The following is a 15,699-nucleotide window of genomic DNA, read 5'->3' on the forward strand; positions in this document are numbered from 1 at the left end:
TATATTCTGTTCTTGTCTTTATTCCATTATCACTTTTTCTTAGAAACAAAAAATTGCTGTCTCATGTTGGATAAGTACTAGGTTTAATATGTAAAAAAGGAAATATTTCAGACTGATGTCCCATAGATGGTTCTGAACTTTAGAAACTACCAAAAAGGAAGACTTAGACCTCATTCCTAGTAATTCAGCAAAAAACCCTTGAGCTTTACACAGCAACTCTAGAAGAAAAGAGTGGATTCACTGAATTTAAGAAAGGAAGTTGCAATAAAAAGATAAGTGTGAGTTACATAATTGTTTGCCTATTTTAGCTGTAAATTCTACGAGTACATAGGAACATACAGATTTTCAGGGAGTTTGATCACAGAGTAGAGATGAGTACAGAATCTCAAATATTGTTGAAGTAAAATTGGAAATATTATTTTGATTATTTAAAAATATGTGGGTTATGATGATGTTGATGATGATGAAAGCTTGTTTGTGACACATTGTACTCTTCCAAAGTGTGGGAAGGGCTTCCAAACACGTATGTGGAGAACTTCTTCTCCTAAAAATATTAGCTAATGATAGAAATAAAGTTACACTCCAAAAGGTTTGCTTTTTGAATTTAGGCTTATGATCTATCTTCTAATATATGGGTTTTTTTTAATTAATAAAATTCTGTATTATTTATTGAGGGTTGTCTATAATGACTCCTTAAATTGGAAACTGGAATTTAGGAAAACGTGGTATTTCGTATGTTTAGAAATGGGGTGGTGGTCAGTACAGTACTGGCCTCACTAGGATAATAACCCAGACTTCTCACCATCAGACTTTTTTCTTAATCAAGTGTTTATTAATATTTGTAACATTTATGCAACCTGAAGATTCTAATGGCATTTTGGTGTTCAAGACACATGTGCTTCAGATCGATATAGTGTGTAGTTACTGCTGAGGTTTTTTTGTTTGTTTTATTTTGGTTTTGCTATACCTTGAAAATGGTGCAATCGCTAAAAGCCTAAAATAGTCTATAAAAAATGTTCTGCTTCTTCTGTCATTTCTAGGTACTGTGGTCTTTGGAAATGGGTCACTGGATTTCCGAGGAACCGTTTGAACTGTCTAACTACTTCCCTGCAGCTCCTGTAAGTCACATATTATTTTATGATGGTAAATACAATTTGGTATTTTCAGGAAATTATTATTAGCACAGATATACACTCAAGTTTTTTTAATTAAATCAGGTGTAATTATGGCTATAACTAAAGGGTTTTGGAGAACTTAACACATTTTGTCTATTTGTGAGAATAAATGTGAGAATTTGAGAACATTCCTCAAAAGTTGTGAGAAATGTAATCTCAAAAAATTTAATTATGAAAGTCCTCAGGATTGAGAAATACAAAAATGAAAAATGACTAGATTTTTGAGAAGTTATTATATCTTGCTTACTGCTTTGAAAAATAATGCTGTTACTGTTAACGGAGATAGAACTGATAGGTATAAAAATTGTGGCCTGCTAACATTACGATGTGGTCTTTCTGTTTTGATGTTTTTCCTAAAATTCAGCTTCAGCTTTACTGACTTTCAGGTATTTTAAATGCTTAATGAGAAAGTTCCAGGTTCTAATTTTTTTTGAAGATTAATAAGTAGGTAATTTCATGTTCATTTGGAAGCAGGATTTTGCAGAAGTTGGCTTTTGTTTTCAAATGTTAACTGGTTTGTGACATTTTATTTTTGAAAAGATTAATGATGGTTTGTAATCTGCGCCCTGTCTCCATGGTTTTAGTTGTTTAAGTATGCCATGTGACTATCACATAGCGAGAAATTGAACTCTGCCCTCCAATCGCTCTGGTTACCTAGTTGTTGGGTTGTGTTTGTTTTCGTTTTTGTTTTTGAGACTGCTGTTTTGATTTCCTCTCAACTTTATAAATGTTTTCTTAAGGAGAGAAAAATTCTTCTCAGCAAGACTCTTTGTTTGAAATACTGGGTAAGGAGTTGAAGTGTAAAGTAAAAATGCAAATTCCGCCCATTCTCTGTCACGAGAGAGTATATGTAACTCTGAATAATGTGGTGAGGTTTGACTTTGAGACTCATTTTATCTGCCTACATGCACAAATGAATATAAACTCAGTGTGTTACCAGTTTTTCCTGTATTTTTATTTCCCCACCTCGGTGTCTGTCACGTGGTCATTGAGATGTCATGGAAACTTATTGTTTCTTTTGAGGCGGTAATATTTTCTTCTTACCAGATGTTTTTTAGCTTGATACAAAGCTGTGTATAAATTCAACCTCTGTTAAATTTATGGCGCCTTTTTACGTGTAATAAGAGGAGCTGTTGTGAGATGGGAGGTTATTTGCTCATTAATATATTTGCTGGGAAAGGGCAGCAGGGTGGAAAAAGCAGAAGGCCTGACTTGTCCAGAGTTCATAAGTTGACTTAACCACACCTGAGTGTTATAAAACTAAGCCCGGGGTGGGGTGGGGTGGGGGTGTAATGGGGTACAATAAATTAGGGAAGAAAAATGGAATACAGAAAAAAAAAGTGGTAGAACAGTAGAAGGTGAAGACAGGCACAGGTAAACACTGGCTGCACATTTGGCTGTAAGTTTCCTAGCAGCTGACTCAAATGCAAACATATGAGAAATTGCTTCCAAGTTATGAAGCATTACACAAAACGTTCATTAGTATTAACTGTACGATGAAAACTTCAAACTGAGTTAAAACTCTAGGAGTCGAAGGTTTCGCAGTCTTGAGCTTAAATCCGTGCTCTCAAAATTTTCAGTAAACATTTGAATATACTATAAATATCATATTTTTGCTTTGCATTCCAGAACACTTTTTTTTTAAGTTTGCTGGTGGTTTAAGTTTAGTCAGATTTAAGTTAATTTTACTAATGTAAATTATTTTTTTCCCCTAATCAACTTCTCGGGTGAATCTAGCTTGAGAAGTATAGCTTTGTAAGTGTTTTAAATGGAAGGGTTTTCTCAACCACAAACTACATTGTAGCCTAATTCCCTAAAATACATCTTAGTAGAAGAGAAAAAAGATTTGTGTTAGAATAGTGACTAAAAGATAGGAAAGCCTCTTTGTCATGAAATTAAATGTATAATTTTCTTCATCATTAAAAATCAAGATTTCCTCATCATGAGGCACAGTCATTTGTTTCAGAACCAAATTACAGTGCTGTCAATATTATAAAAGTTAAATGTGGTCATCGCACCTAATAAGTTATATTTAATTACTAAAAATACCTTCATATTTAACAGCGAGGCAGAAAAAAATAGTACAATCTTCATATATACTAAAAGAACATGTTTCTATTAACAATTTCAGAAATTCTGCAGGTTTTCACCATAGAAACTCGAAATATATATATTTGAGCATTAACTTAAAACTAAGCTGTCAATACCTGTGTAAATATGCTGTTCTCAAAATGAAAATTTAAAGCACCTAAGAGGAGGAATAAAAATGTATTAACTATGTTTTTCTTTCTCCAAATATTAAACTGCTAGTAACTGCTTCTCACAAAAATCCCTGAATATATAGTATATTTTTATGGCTTACAGAATCTTCCCTTCCTTTTAATTATGATACTGATGCTGAATTCAGAACATATGGATATTTACACAGTCTATAAACAGAGCTCAGAAGAATGCAGTTCCAAGGTTATCTCTACTATGTGGCATAAGTGTTCTGTTTTCCAGTTATTTACTGATCGACTCACACATAACATTCTTGGTTGTGACAACAGAGTCTGTAAATTGTCAGTCTCATTCTCAAGCTTAAATTTATCTTCCCGTAGGCTTTCCACCAGGTCACCATACCAGGCTGTGGCTTGTTGGGGGTTGTGCTTTGGTTCGTTGAGTGATGCGGGTTGAAGGGATGACGTTTATGGGGCTCTCCCTTGTAGCTCACGGGTCCCTTCAGCATGGAGGGCGGACGGTCTGTCTGAGCAGGACGGGGAGGCAGCATGTCTTTTAGAGCTTTGGGCTTAAGTCTTTGAGATCTGGACAAGACACCGTTCCTCGGGTGTGTTCAGGCATTCAGAAATCTGCTGGGCGGATCATCATGGTGGTGGCCTTGAGTGAGTAGCCCGACCCTTTCCAGTAGTACCACTTAATACCGTTGAACTTGTTTGTGTTCTGCCTCTGTGGGTAGTACATTCCGTTCAGGTTGGAAGGACCACAGGCATCAAACCACCAGCCTGTGAAAGTAAAACACAGAAGGAATTAGGAACTAGGCGGCCCTCACTATCTCACCGTGGAGTTAGAAATTCTGGCTGACCCACGAGTCGCATTCTGTGCATTTTACGCGGGCCCGTGTGGACCTTCTTGGAGTGGAGTGTGACCCCTGGCAGTGGGAGTGTGGTTTTCCACCTCTATGCTGGCTGAACCCCAGCTCCCTGTGGCACATGTTTTTACGAGCTTTCTTACTCCTTTTGTGCTGTGGGGGTGGGCAAGTCACGCACAGACGTGACCAGGAGACGTGAGGGACAGATGGGCGTGTGGAGAGGTCGACACCCAGAGAATCAGTGGGGGGCTGTTGTCGGGCCAGGACCACCTTCCGTCCAGGGCTACCAACGCGGTAGACCAGGTACCTTCAGGCTCCCCCTCCCCCTAACAAAAAAAGTCTTTTTGTTTAAAACGTGACCCCAAATTTTAAGTACTCAGTGGCGCTAGATAGAAAGGAAACCTTTAAGTCCCAGAAACAAAAACGAAATGTAAAGCTGTGGTGGTGCGCGCACTAAGGTAGAGTGGAGATGGGGGGTGGTGGGAGTCCACACCTACACCTGAAGGACCAGGCGTGGGGTCTTAACACCCTTACCTGGAGGCCCTGGGCTTGTGAGGGGAAGGAGTGACCTCAGGCTACGTGCGTTAATCTGGATAAACCTTTACAACGCTGTGTTGGAAGGACACGTACAGTATGATGCCATTTATATAAAATACAGAAAAAAGTAACTATTATTGATCGCTCCATACCTAGCAAGACATAAATAATGTGAACATTACAGGTATTGGTGGGGCATGTGTTATTTCTTTAAAAAGTATTCTGATGCAGTTCTTATATTGTGATATTTACACACTGGATTGTGATCCCAGTTATTTCATCCAGGCGCCTAAATTCTTCCCTGATAGTAGCATCTCCATGGCTTGAGCCGATTCAGATCAATGTTGATGTGTTAAGACATTTGTGTGTGTGACTCATACTCCTTCAGAACATTCAGGAATATTGCAGGTTTATAGACCTGGCCATCCCGGAGTCTGCTGTCTGACGCAACTGTAGAATTTACTGTCCACGCAAAAGTCTGGCCGGTCATCAGGCTGGTTTATCTGAGGTCCAGACCACGGCTGGGAATCTGACCTCTACAGTTGGGACCGCTCCACTCTCTCTCGGGCTGCGTTTCTTCTCACCCGTCTCCTTTCCACGTCTACTCTCAGCCCTAAATCTTTATCTGAGTGAGTAAATATGTTGTTTCCTTGGTTATTAATGCACGGATGCTCTCTTGAGTAGCTCATGACATTCGGGTGGTCTGAAAACCGCCGCCCTCTGCGTGGACAGCTGGGCTCAGTGTGGGAATGACAGACAGGAAAAGGGATTCGGCGTCCTCGCTCCCCCCACCCTCCGCCCTCCCCGTTGGCTTCGAAAAGGATTATTATAGTCGAACGGGAGAGACAGGCAGCTTTCACACCATCAGCATGATAGCTTTCTCTGGTTGCAATAATTACTGAAGTAAGTATGGCTAATAGGGAAGATGTATGTTACCAACATGTATTTACACATGAAATATATTCTCTAAGGAGCCATAGGGCTGATTTTCTTAATGGAGCCTAAACCTCCCAGTATCATTTTAAAGACTTGAAAATTACTGGATTTCAAATTATTTTCGTAAATAAATCCTTCCTTTTGTCTGTAAAACAACTCTTAACTACAGGGTGAACACATGATAAGTTTAGATCCTTTACTTGTTTATGCAGTACCTTATATTTATAAGATATATTGACCGCAGCTCTTTCCTCTGGTTTTCCTGGGTGAGTAATGAATGAATTCTTGGTGATACAATTCATGGTCTCTACAAATTAAACCCTGCCAATTTCCTGTTTGCCTCTGCATTTAGTCTGCACCGTTGGCAGAATTTTTGTTGCTGATTTCAATCTTTCAGTATTTTTAAGAACCAACTTGACAGCATTTGCCAGGCTTTTTCCTTGTCTCAATCACAGTTAACTGGTTCCGGTTATTCCACTTTTAAATTTTTAGGAATCGGAAGAATAAGATTTCTAACAGTTGGGTCCTATCACAACTCTGAAATGTTTCTGAAAACTTATCTAGCCACGTTAAGTGACTGTTATATCACATTTACTTATGGGTATGATTTCTCTCTTTTTTATTTTTTTATTTTATTTTTTAAGAGGTCTAACATGAAAAATAGAAGGCAAGAAGAGCCTGAAAATAAAGGCCTTAATTTAAACTGGACAATCATTCATTTTAATGTGATGCACAGAAAAGGAGGCTGGTTAATTTCTGTGCATTATAAGTATTTGCTATATATTAATGAAATCCTTAAAAAAAAAACTGAAAAATCCTTGTTTGAGCAGTAAGTTATTAATTGGAAACATTTCTATACTAATGAATCTATATCACAGTTTTGGTTGCCATTTTGAATTTTTAACCTTTTAATAAAGCGAAATGGAATTAAACCATCATGCCAACATCTGACACTCAGCACAAGCTCCAGAGAGCTCGCCAAGTGTCACATGGCCCTCTCCTTGCCAGGGGCAGGTCCCGAGGAGACACAGTTGGCCTGCTGACAATTCTCGCTCAATATCACATTCATGTGTAAAACTCAACAGTCTGAAAAAGGGAAAAACAAATCTCCCTGTGTTGAGCAAGTGAGTCTATTTATGAAATTTGGACACTGTCCTCAATCACAGGTCTAAGTCCAAAGAGCCAGCCTTTCCCTCTATGAAACCCTTCCTTGCCAATACAAATAGGAAGAGAGAAAAGTCGTCCCACCTCCCGTGAGCATCTGTGAACATTTGCAAATGCACTTGTCGTTGTCTGCGTCCTTTGTGCTAAAATCATTTCCTGGTTGGCTTATGCTGCTTATTTTGCCGGCTGTGCCCGTGAGTCCTTTAAGGTGAATCCTGTAAGCATGCAAAGAAAACAGAAAAAAAAAAAAGCAAAACATAATTGGCTGGGGTGGTTGATTTATCATAGCGGAAAGTTTTCTACCACGAAGAATTTCATCGTACAGAAACGCGTGCTGTGCTGGTTACTGTACTGTGCATACTTGGGACAGAATGTTTTTTTTGCGCTGGTGTAAACAGGAACCAACTTATCATCAGATCCTTAGGCAAAGAGGAATGTTTTCATGAAACCTTCAACGCATATCACTTGCACAAGCATCAGCGGGGACTTCGGGGCCCTATAATTTATTTTCCTGCTGCTTTCAGATAAACAAAAGAGGGGAAAATACATCGTGACGGGATCGTCTTTCCAAGTCTCCAGGCATCATCCACATAGAAGTGAGACGGGCAGGATGACTGGTGGGGGTGGGGAGGGCAGCAGACAGCAGGGAATGGCCGCTGAACGCGGCGTAGAAATCTAGGGAACTGTGCAGGAAACAAATCCTTGCGGCTGCTTTTCCTCATTTCTGAATAGTATTATAATAAACCTGCCAGACATCGAGACAGAATAAGCATGCTATCAGGTTGGACCCTAGGTAACAGCCCAGGCTTTTAGAAGACTGCAAACCTCTGGCTCTGCCCAGCGACGTGCCTGCCGAGGAGGAGGAGGAGGAGGGGAGAAGGGCAGGAGCAGGTCTGTGAGCCCGGCTCCAGGCAGGTCCGGGCGGAAGGGCCCCGAGAGCGCGGAGCAGGGCCCGGCGCCGCGGGTGCCCGTGCTGAATTCGATGTCGCTGTGCGGCACGTGGAGTGCGGGGGCGCGGGGTCCCCCGTCCCGGAGACCCTCCTGCTGTGCCTCAGGCCCCGCAGACGCCGCTCGTCGTGCTCACACCTGCTCACATTTGCTAACAACTCTCCGGGCAGGAGTGCAACTTCCTGGAAGTCACTTTGGAACAGAAGGTGGAGCCGGGAGGAGGGGTTCCCGGGGCCTGTCTCGAAGCGGCCTGTGCCGCGCACCCTCCCCGCGCGTGCACGCGACGCCCAGGGCATCACCCCCTCGCCCGTGGGAGATCCTGAGGTTCGGTTCGGAGGCAGACCCTCGCCCGCAGGCACACGTGGTACGCGGAGCGGCGGCTCCCCCCCTCTGCTCAGGGCTGCGCTGGGGCGCCCTTAACCCGGGCGCTTGGTTCCCCAGGAAGCACTGTTGCGAAAAGAGGGGGGCGGGGAGCATATGCAGTGGGTTCCCTGTCATTGGTCCTGAGGAACGTTCGTGTTGGTAACTTAGATTCTTTAGTGTTTGTAGTATGGAGCTCTGGAAACCTCATCACAGGCGTTGACCGAATTCCGAATCCCAGGGTTATCCTCGTGTATCACCCGTGACCCCGGGCCCTAGCGCAGCCTCTTTGTATACACCTGCTGCAACGCGGCCATGTGAGTTGTGCTTACCCTGGGGATTTTGAAACACTTTAATTCCTGTCCAGGCCCTTCTCATTAATCGTGGGTAGCACTGAGATAAACCTCTCCCCTTGCTTTTCCTCCTTCTCACTCTCCTGTCCCCTTGGAACACTTCAGTCCTAGGGGAGCGCATTAAATTTCCCCAAAGCAAAAAAAGGGAGAATACTATTTTTTATGAGTCTCTATGAGAAAAGTTGTCTTTTTAGATTCTTCTGTTGTATGGCGCATTGTTTTAAAGTTGCCTTCCTTTAAAATTTGATTATTAAGAATAGCCATGTTCTTGAAATTGCTTTAAATTGGTAGCTATTGCATTTATATCACAGCAGAGTGAAGAGAGGGGTAATGCCAACGTTACTAATTAAATCTCAGTGTCCCTGTAGAACTGCCAGAATTTTTGTGAAAAGCAACTGATTCTTAAGGTTTAAGATACAAATAATTTTTAGTTTTAGTAAAAATAATCATATTCTGTTGATGCATTTATCCATTCTTATGTATTTTTTCAGTCTTCCAACATTTGGGAAAAATTCCTCTAGTAAAAAACAACTTCGTTGCTGCATACAATTGACATTCTGAAACATCTGCAGTTATTATAAGTTTGTCACATCACAGTCTTCTTATCACATTCACATATTTTATTAGGATAACATTTTTTTCAATGTAGTATCTGTCTTATACTGCCAAGTAAATTAAACTGAGCTTTAAACAAATGTGTGCTCTTCTAAATTGCATGTCCAAAAATTGATTGCATTTCTAAAGGAAATATCTGTTAAGAACCATCGCAGTTTAAAATACTTTTATGTCAGCATACAAGGGTAATGACCCATTTTGTAAAATCTTATATAAACAGTCTAATCCTTAATTTTTGTGTTTTTTTTTCTTTTCTTTCTTTTTTTTTTTTTTTTTTAATTCCTCTGTTGTAGATTCCTAACTGTTGCCAGTTGAAAAAATATTTTGCTTGGAGATCAAACAATGACCAACCACTCATGTCTAAAAATTCATTGAAGTTTTGATCTCTTTGGAGCCAACTTGGGGCTGCAGTGAGGCCCAAACACCTATCTTTTCATTCATCTGAGTCCCTTTCCACCCTGGACATCCCAGCTCTCTCTGTAATGACTGACTTCTGAAAAGTTGTGTCAAAGCTTGTCGTACGTTATCCGTTTTCAAAATGTGCTTCTGAATTGTGGTCCACTGTTTACAGAGCAGGACACTGGACATTGTGCCTTCTCAGGTAGTTGTCAGCAAGCTGGCTTTCAGCCCGTGTTTTTCGTGCTGTCCATTGCGAGCCTCCCCGAGGAAGCCAGCTCAAGGATTTCGAAATCTTGGGTTTTTCCCCAAACTACTCAGATCTTGGCATTTCTAGTGAGCAGAGGGTCTAAGTCGGGCCTCTGTGGGATTTAGACGGGCCTGAGGGCCAGCTGAGGCCTGCCTCCTGTGATGTTCTTAGGAGCTTCGCTTGTTTGTTTCTGACTTCAGGGTTGGTGTTTCCTAAGGTGTGCCCCGTGATCACCAGAACCTCCACATGCCGCCAGGCTCCCTCGGGCTGTGCTGGCACCTGAACGCTTGCATCGTGCCTTCTCAGACCAAGCCCTGTGTGGCCACCGGGCGCCCCATTCCCCTGTGCTGCCCCGCAGTCAGCACGCATTTCTGAGCCCTTCTCCCCGTAACGGTGCAGACATACCTGCTTCCCCTGCCCTCGCCTTGCACATCAGGTGGTCAGGATCCCTTTGATGCTCTGTCTCCACTCTCACGGTGTTTTAGAGCCAAAGAGTAAATTCCCAGTCAAAATTGCCCATGCTGTTCTTGAAACCTTCAAGATTAGCTCCGCCAAATGGATGGGAGGAGGCAAATACAGAGGCAGTGCCACGAATCGGCTGGTCTTCCTATAGCAGAGGGCAGAGGGCCTCGCTGCCTGACCATTGCCTAATCCTGCTGCTTTTGAACTTGGCAACTCATCCTGACTTTGGGATGGAACATAACAATTGAATGTGATTGAACTTCAAAAAGATAGATTTAACTTTTAAAATCTGCTGGAAGAAAACAGTATAGTCATGGGTATACACCTGTTGTGATATTGGCGTGACATTTTATAATAGGGACACAACATTCACCTATTCTGCAAATAGTTATTGAAGGCCCATTATCTGCCAGGCAGGGTTCATCTGTGCCCTAAGGATACAGAGCAAACACAACAGGCAAAATTCTGTCCTCATGAAGCCTCCCTTATATTGTTAAAGTTAGAATGTTAAAACTAGAGAAACTTACCTATAGGCGGCAAAGACCATTAAGAAACAAGATTTTTTTCCTGGCTAAGGTAGCCTATGAGTAATTTAGATTCTAGTTAATACAATGGGGTTCTGACTTTCTTGGAGTCATCACGCAGCAAATCCTTCAACTTGTTTCAGGGACGTACAATTTCCTTACCTGTAATTGAGTTCTTCACTTGAGAGATAGAAATGGTCGTACAACGAGTAAGCTTCATTCCCTTCCCAGTCTTTGAGGTGTATTTTAAGCACGTAGCGTTTCTGATTAGTCACTTGTGAAACAAACTCATTTCCCAGCCAGTGTTCACCTGAAGGGTTCCCAAATCCCTGAAATCCAAGTTGTAAAATTCACTTACTTCATTTATTTTTCTTCACGTATTTGAAATCAATAATCCGTCGATTTAACAGGAATAACCATCAGATATTCAGCAGAAATTCCTCCCTGCACTGTGAAACTTTGGGGGCTTCCACATAATAAAGACTTTTAAAAAGGTCAGCATTAAGAAACTAAGCTGTTACCGGAAGGAAATTAGTATTGGAATAATTAGAACGACTTGGGGAACCACCAAGAGAAACATTATCATAAACAGTTCAGTTTATAGACGTGTGAAACACCATGAAACTGTTTACCCAAAAAATGCTGAGCCCACCATTAAAAATAAGGCTAGCTTCCTCATGCCTTTGTTTTGATATATAGTTTATGTTACATTGACAGGACCATTCTTTAATGGGGAGACTGAAACACCAGTTAAAAAAAAAACGGTTTGGTTAAAAAAAAATGGTCAAAAGTCACTGGTTAGTTTTGGATTTGTGGTGAAGGTCCTGCACATTCTCAAAGTTAGTTTTCGCAAAGAAAATTATTTTCAGATGGTTTAAAGAGTATTCATACCACTTTATATTCTTTCCAAGTCCTCTGAAAATCAACACTGCCATCTTCACGTCTCTGAATAATTGTCCACCCACCTCCAGCCGTCTCCATGTCACAGTAAGCCTGCAATAAGAATGCACAATTACCGCCTGGGAAACGTCTGTGCCTTGGGCCTTCATCTTAAATAACAGAAATGACATGAACAGAGATACTTATAATAAGACCAGGGCCAATGGAGTTCTCTGGGGTAAATCTTTGTGGTCTTACAAGAGGCAGAGGATTTTAGAGAAATCGAAAACCATAAATTTACAACGATGATGAAAAATAAGCAGTAATATAACACGACATGTCGGTGCAAACAGGACCTTGTCATCATCTGTTCTAGGCTAAAGACCCGCCCTGACAGTTGACCCAGAGATCGCATTCCTCAGAGATTCGTTGGGAACAGGACGTGGGGGCAGATTGGCCCCAAACCTCTCCTCTCCAGCGGTGGAAATCCATCGCCTCGTGTTCACAGCCCTGAGAAGCCTTATGATGGTTGCCGGTCCCGATCAACTCTCCAGAGAGTGGAGGAAAAGGGAGACTCTCGGGTTGAGGGGTTTCCAGGACTCCTGTGATGCTGTGGGACTGTTAGGCATCCTCCGCGTGTGAGATCAAAGTCAGGTTTCCTGGTTCGTCGCTCGGAAGGAGGGACCGGAGGCCCCCGTGTACCCACCGTGATGTGTGTGACCTGAGCGGGGCCTGGAGGCTCCACCCTGCACACCTGGACTTCGTGCTTCTCTGCACTTTGCTCCCTGCCCCTGGTGTTTCTCTTCCCAGCTCTTTTGAGTTCTGCTTTTAAATGGGCCTGGTGGGTTTAAACTTTGTTCAGGACACAAGATTCTTTCTTAGGCTAAAGAGCATGCATGCTCAATTTTAATTCAGCTGGAGTTTTTTTTTTTTTTTTTTTTCTGGCGCACGGGCTTAGTTGCTCTGTGGCATGTGGGATCTTCCTGGAACAGGGATCGAACCCGTGTCCTCTGCATTGGCAGGCGGATTCTTAACCACTGCACCACCTAGGAAGCCCTGGAGTTTTATTATGAAATTAAAAACCCCTGAAAATAAGATTACACAAATAGTTTTAAATAATGAGATTATAGGAGAATGAAGGAGTTTTCCAAAAAGTTAAGATAAATTTCCCTATGGGTTACAAGGTAGTAAATATGTAAGTTAAGGTTCAAAACTGATTAGAAATAGTCTTCCTTTGTTGTCTTCCATGGTCTTTTGGGGGAATAATGGAGATAATTTTGGCAGAGTACGTTTAAATGTGAACTCTACAGCCTCTGTGAGCTGAAACCCTAGAGAATGGGGCTAAAGGAGAACCCAGCGTGCACCTAGACCTGCCTTGTCATTGTAAGCGCTGCTCTGCCATCCTGTCTCGAGCGGAACCGAGAGCAGCGGCTGGAACCCGGTGCCTGTTCTCCTGTTGCTCTCTCCCCACCACTATCCGGACTGTCTCCAGGACGGTCACTCGGCCCACGTCGCCTTCCCGATGATCCTCATGTTTAGAAACGTGTGTTCCGTGAAAGAAAATTATGTTTATCGAGAATAAAATGATTTTCCCATTTGAAATTAATCAGCCGTATGAGGTTGATCTCCCTGTACTGACATTATTGTCGTTGTTAATTACCATCGTCTCGTTGCTAGGCGCCCCGCTGTCCCAAGCACCGGGCTAGGGGCTTTGCGTATATTATCTGTAATCTCATGGCAGCTCTGCTGTGATAACTATCATTCTGCATTTTCGAAAGGAGAAAAAATGTGGTAAAGTTAGGTGAACTTGGTCAGAGTCATTCAGCTATTAAGTGGCATATAGGATTTGAATAAGGTCTCTTTTATTCCTAATTGTGTGATGTGTTTTCTATTCCCCCATGCTTCCAAAAACAGAGAAACTCGACTCTTTTGTTAAGAGGCCGAAAGTCCTTCCAGGCAGCTCCAAGTTGAAATCAATTCATGAATAATACTGCCTCTCACTGGCCTCTGGTCCACGAGATGGTCAGTACTGCTCACTTCCGTCGGCATGTCTAGTGAACTAGCTGAATAAGCTCCATTGGTCTGAGCAGTCCTGTGCACAAGTTACCTCCCCTGTATGCTGTACCCTATAAGGTGTGCTGGGGGGTAACAGGACTGCACCCTGTTCTCAGTGAGCCTGCCCTCGTTCTGATACTTGCTTCTTCAATGTCAAAATCTCCTGGATAAACTTGCTGATATTTAAATCAGAGAACAAGTCCGTCCTGTGGAAATCAGTCAAGACCACGGGCTGGGGTCTGAGCCACACTGTCCTCCAACCCTGTTAGGGACAGTGACGGGATCATGAGGACGTTTTCTTAACGTTGCTTTGTCCAGCTTAAGAGGAAGGAACAGAGCGTTTATAAAAACTAAGTATTATGGTCAGTTGGCTGGTGATGCTTTTAGAGGAAGACAGCGTTCAGGTGGAGTTCTCCACGTAGCCAGAGGTACTGATGAAAATGATGAAGTAGATCACATCCGGGTCAGAAAAGCACAAGTCCTCAGGTAATGCCCAAGACCCCACTGCTCCAATTACAGCAAACCTGAGGGTGGTTAATACTTTTGATGAGCACGCCATGGCGTGGTCCAGGGATCTGCTATCTTGCTCTAAAGCTTAATGTCTTTCCGCAAGCAGCTCTTGATTTAAATGTTACACTTTGGCACCAGGTAAACATTAGGAGACAGGTATCCTGTGAAATTTAGGGAAGGAAACTATAATGTCTGTAACTAGCAAAAGCATAACCCTGCTGCTTCTGATAGATACCATCTTGCACTGTCTACCTTGTACAGAAGCCTGATGAAGTCTTCAAAAGTAAAACTGAAATATTTAGGCCTCCTTGGGAAAGATCTGCCCAGAGATCTGTGGAACATTCTTTTCTGAAATGAGTTGAAGCAGGGCAGGCTCAGGTGCCCTGCCCTGCGGAGAGGTCATCTCACAGTCCTTGGGTGCTGCGTGGACAGCAAGCCCCGAGCCCTGTCCCGGGTGCTCCCCTCCATCCTCACCCCGAAACTGCTCTCTAAGATGGGGGGCGGGGCATCGCGTCATGTCACCCGTCAGGAAGCAGAGGCCTCACACAGGTTCAGTGACTTGCTGAGAGGCACACGTTGGCAGAGTCAGCATTTAAACCCAAGTCCATCGGACTTTCTCAGGTTGTGAGTTATGGAGTCTGAAGTCTGGGAGGGAATCCAGAAGCAACTTCATCTGGACCATGTATTTTAGAGATGAAAAAATTGAGGTCTCAAAGATTGTTGTTCCCTGCTGTGTCCGTGAGTTGTTTTCACTGCGTGTGAGTAAAAGGCACGTAAATGCTACCGTTTCCAGCCGTGGCCGGAGGCTCACATCACCCCAGGGCTGTGTATCTTCCTCTCCGGGAGTTAAGGCTGTTGGGTTGGTACAGCATGCTGGGGCGGGGACACGCCCTGAGGCAGGAAACAGCACACAGCAGTAGGAAGGGGATACTCCCTCTGGGTCTGCATTGGGGAGAGGGGGTCTCCACTTTACTTCCTCGTCTCCTCCTCCTCCTGCCACTCCTGTCCCCTTACCTCCAGACCAAGAACAGACCAGCATCTGGTGACAGGCAATAGTGTGCAAGGAGTTGGCAAGAAAACCAGATAGCAAAGGGGACTGAAGGGCTTAGTGTAGAGCCTGTTCATTACTTCTTCATCTGCAACAGACTGTCTGGGGTTTTTTTCTCCCCCTAATGCGCTGCTCCTAGGGTGTTAGGGACATTAACTGATTTTCAAGGTTGGTTTAAAGCAGCATGAATGAATTAGAAAGATTTCTTTGGAAAGTATTATTCAAGGTAAGGTGAATATTTATCTTTTAAGTTCATTATCAAGTGTATGTTACTGTTTAAATACTGAGGATAAGTTAAATACTGAGGATAACCTTGAGTTCAAAGAGATGATACTTTCAAGAGCCTCTAAAATTTCCATTGTGTTGTAGCGTTGAGTGCCTTTTCCGTAAGTGTTTCCG

General features: G+C 42.7%; 2 protein-coding genes across 8 annotated transcripts in view; one reads left to right on the forward strand and one right to left on the reverse strand.

The window, feature by feature from the left end:
• MCPH1 (microcephalin 1) overlaps nt 1–15,699 on the forward strand; it is a 231,755-nt gene that overhangs the window by 103,262 nt on the left and 112,794 nt on the right. For 4 of the 5 annotated variants that reach the window (XR_009047717.1, XM_057696999.1, XM_057697003.1 and 1 more), the window contains one exon: nt 1,041–1,118. The exons of the other annotated variant lie outside the window; for it this stretch is intronic. Coding sequence is in view for 3 of the 4 variants with exons in the window: in XM_057696999.1 (XP_057552982.1) it covers nt 1,041–1,118 (78 nt within the window). In the remaining variant the exon portion in view is untranslated. Of the gene's footprint in view, nt 1–1,040; nt 1,119–15,699 lie in introns of those variants that run through there. 5 annotated transcript variants of the gene reach the window in all.
• The window catches only part of ANGPT2 (angiopoietin 2), a 51,785-nt gene continuing 39,623 nt past the window's right edge, over nt 3,538–15,699 (reverse strand). For 2 of the 3 annotated variants that reach the window (XM_057697005.1, XM_057697006.1), the window contains exons 6-9: nt 11,700–11,801; nt 10,971–11,137; nt 6,985–7,115; nt 3,538–4,177 (exon numbers count right to left, since the gene is read on the reverse strand). In XM_057697005.1, the coding sequence (XP_057552988.1) occupies nt 4,017–4,177; nt 6,985–7,115; nt 10,971–11,137; nt 11,700–11,801 (561 nt within the window). In that variant the 3' untranslated portion in view covers nt 3,538–4,016. The remainder of the gene's footprint in view (nt 4,178–6,984; nt 7,116–10,970; nt 11,138–11,699; nt 11,802–15,699) is intronic. The other variant, XM_057697007.1, reaches the window with a different exon arrangement.

This window comes from Hippopotamus amphibius, chromosome 10 (genome assembly GCF_030028045.1).
Source record: "Hippopotamus amphibius kiboko isolate mHipAmp2 chromosome 10, mHipAmp2.hap2, whole genome shotgun sequence".
NCBI lineage: Eukaryota > Metazoa > Chordata > Mammalia > Artiodactyla > Hippopotamidae > Hippopotamus > Hippopotamus amphibius.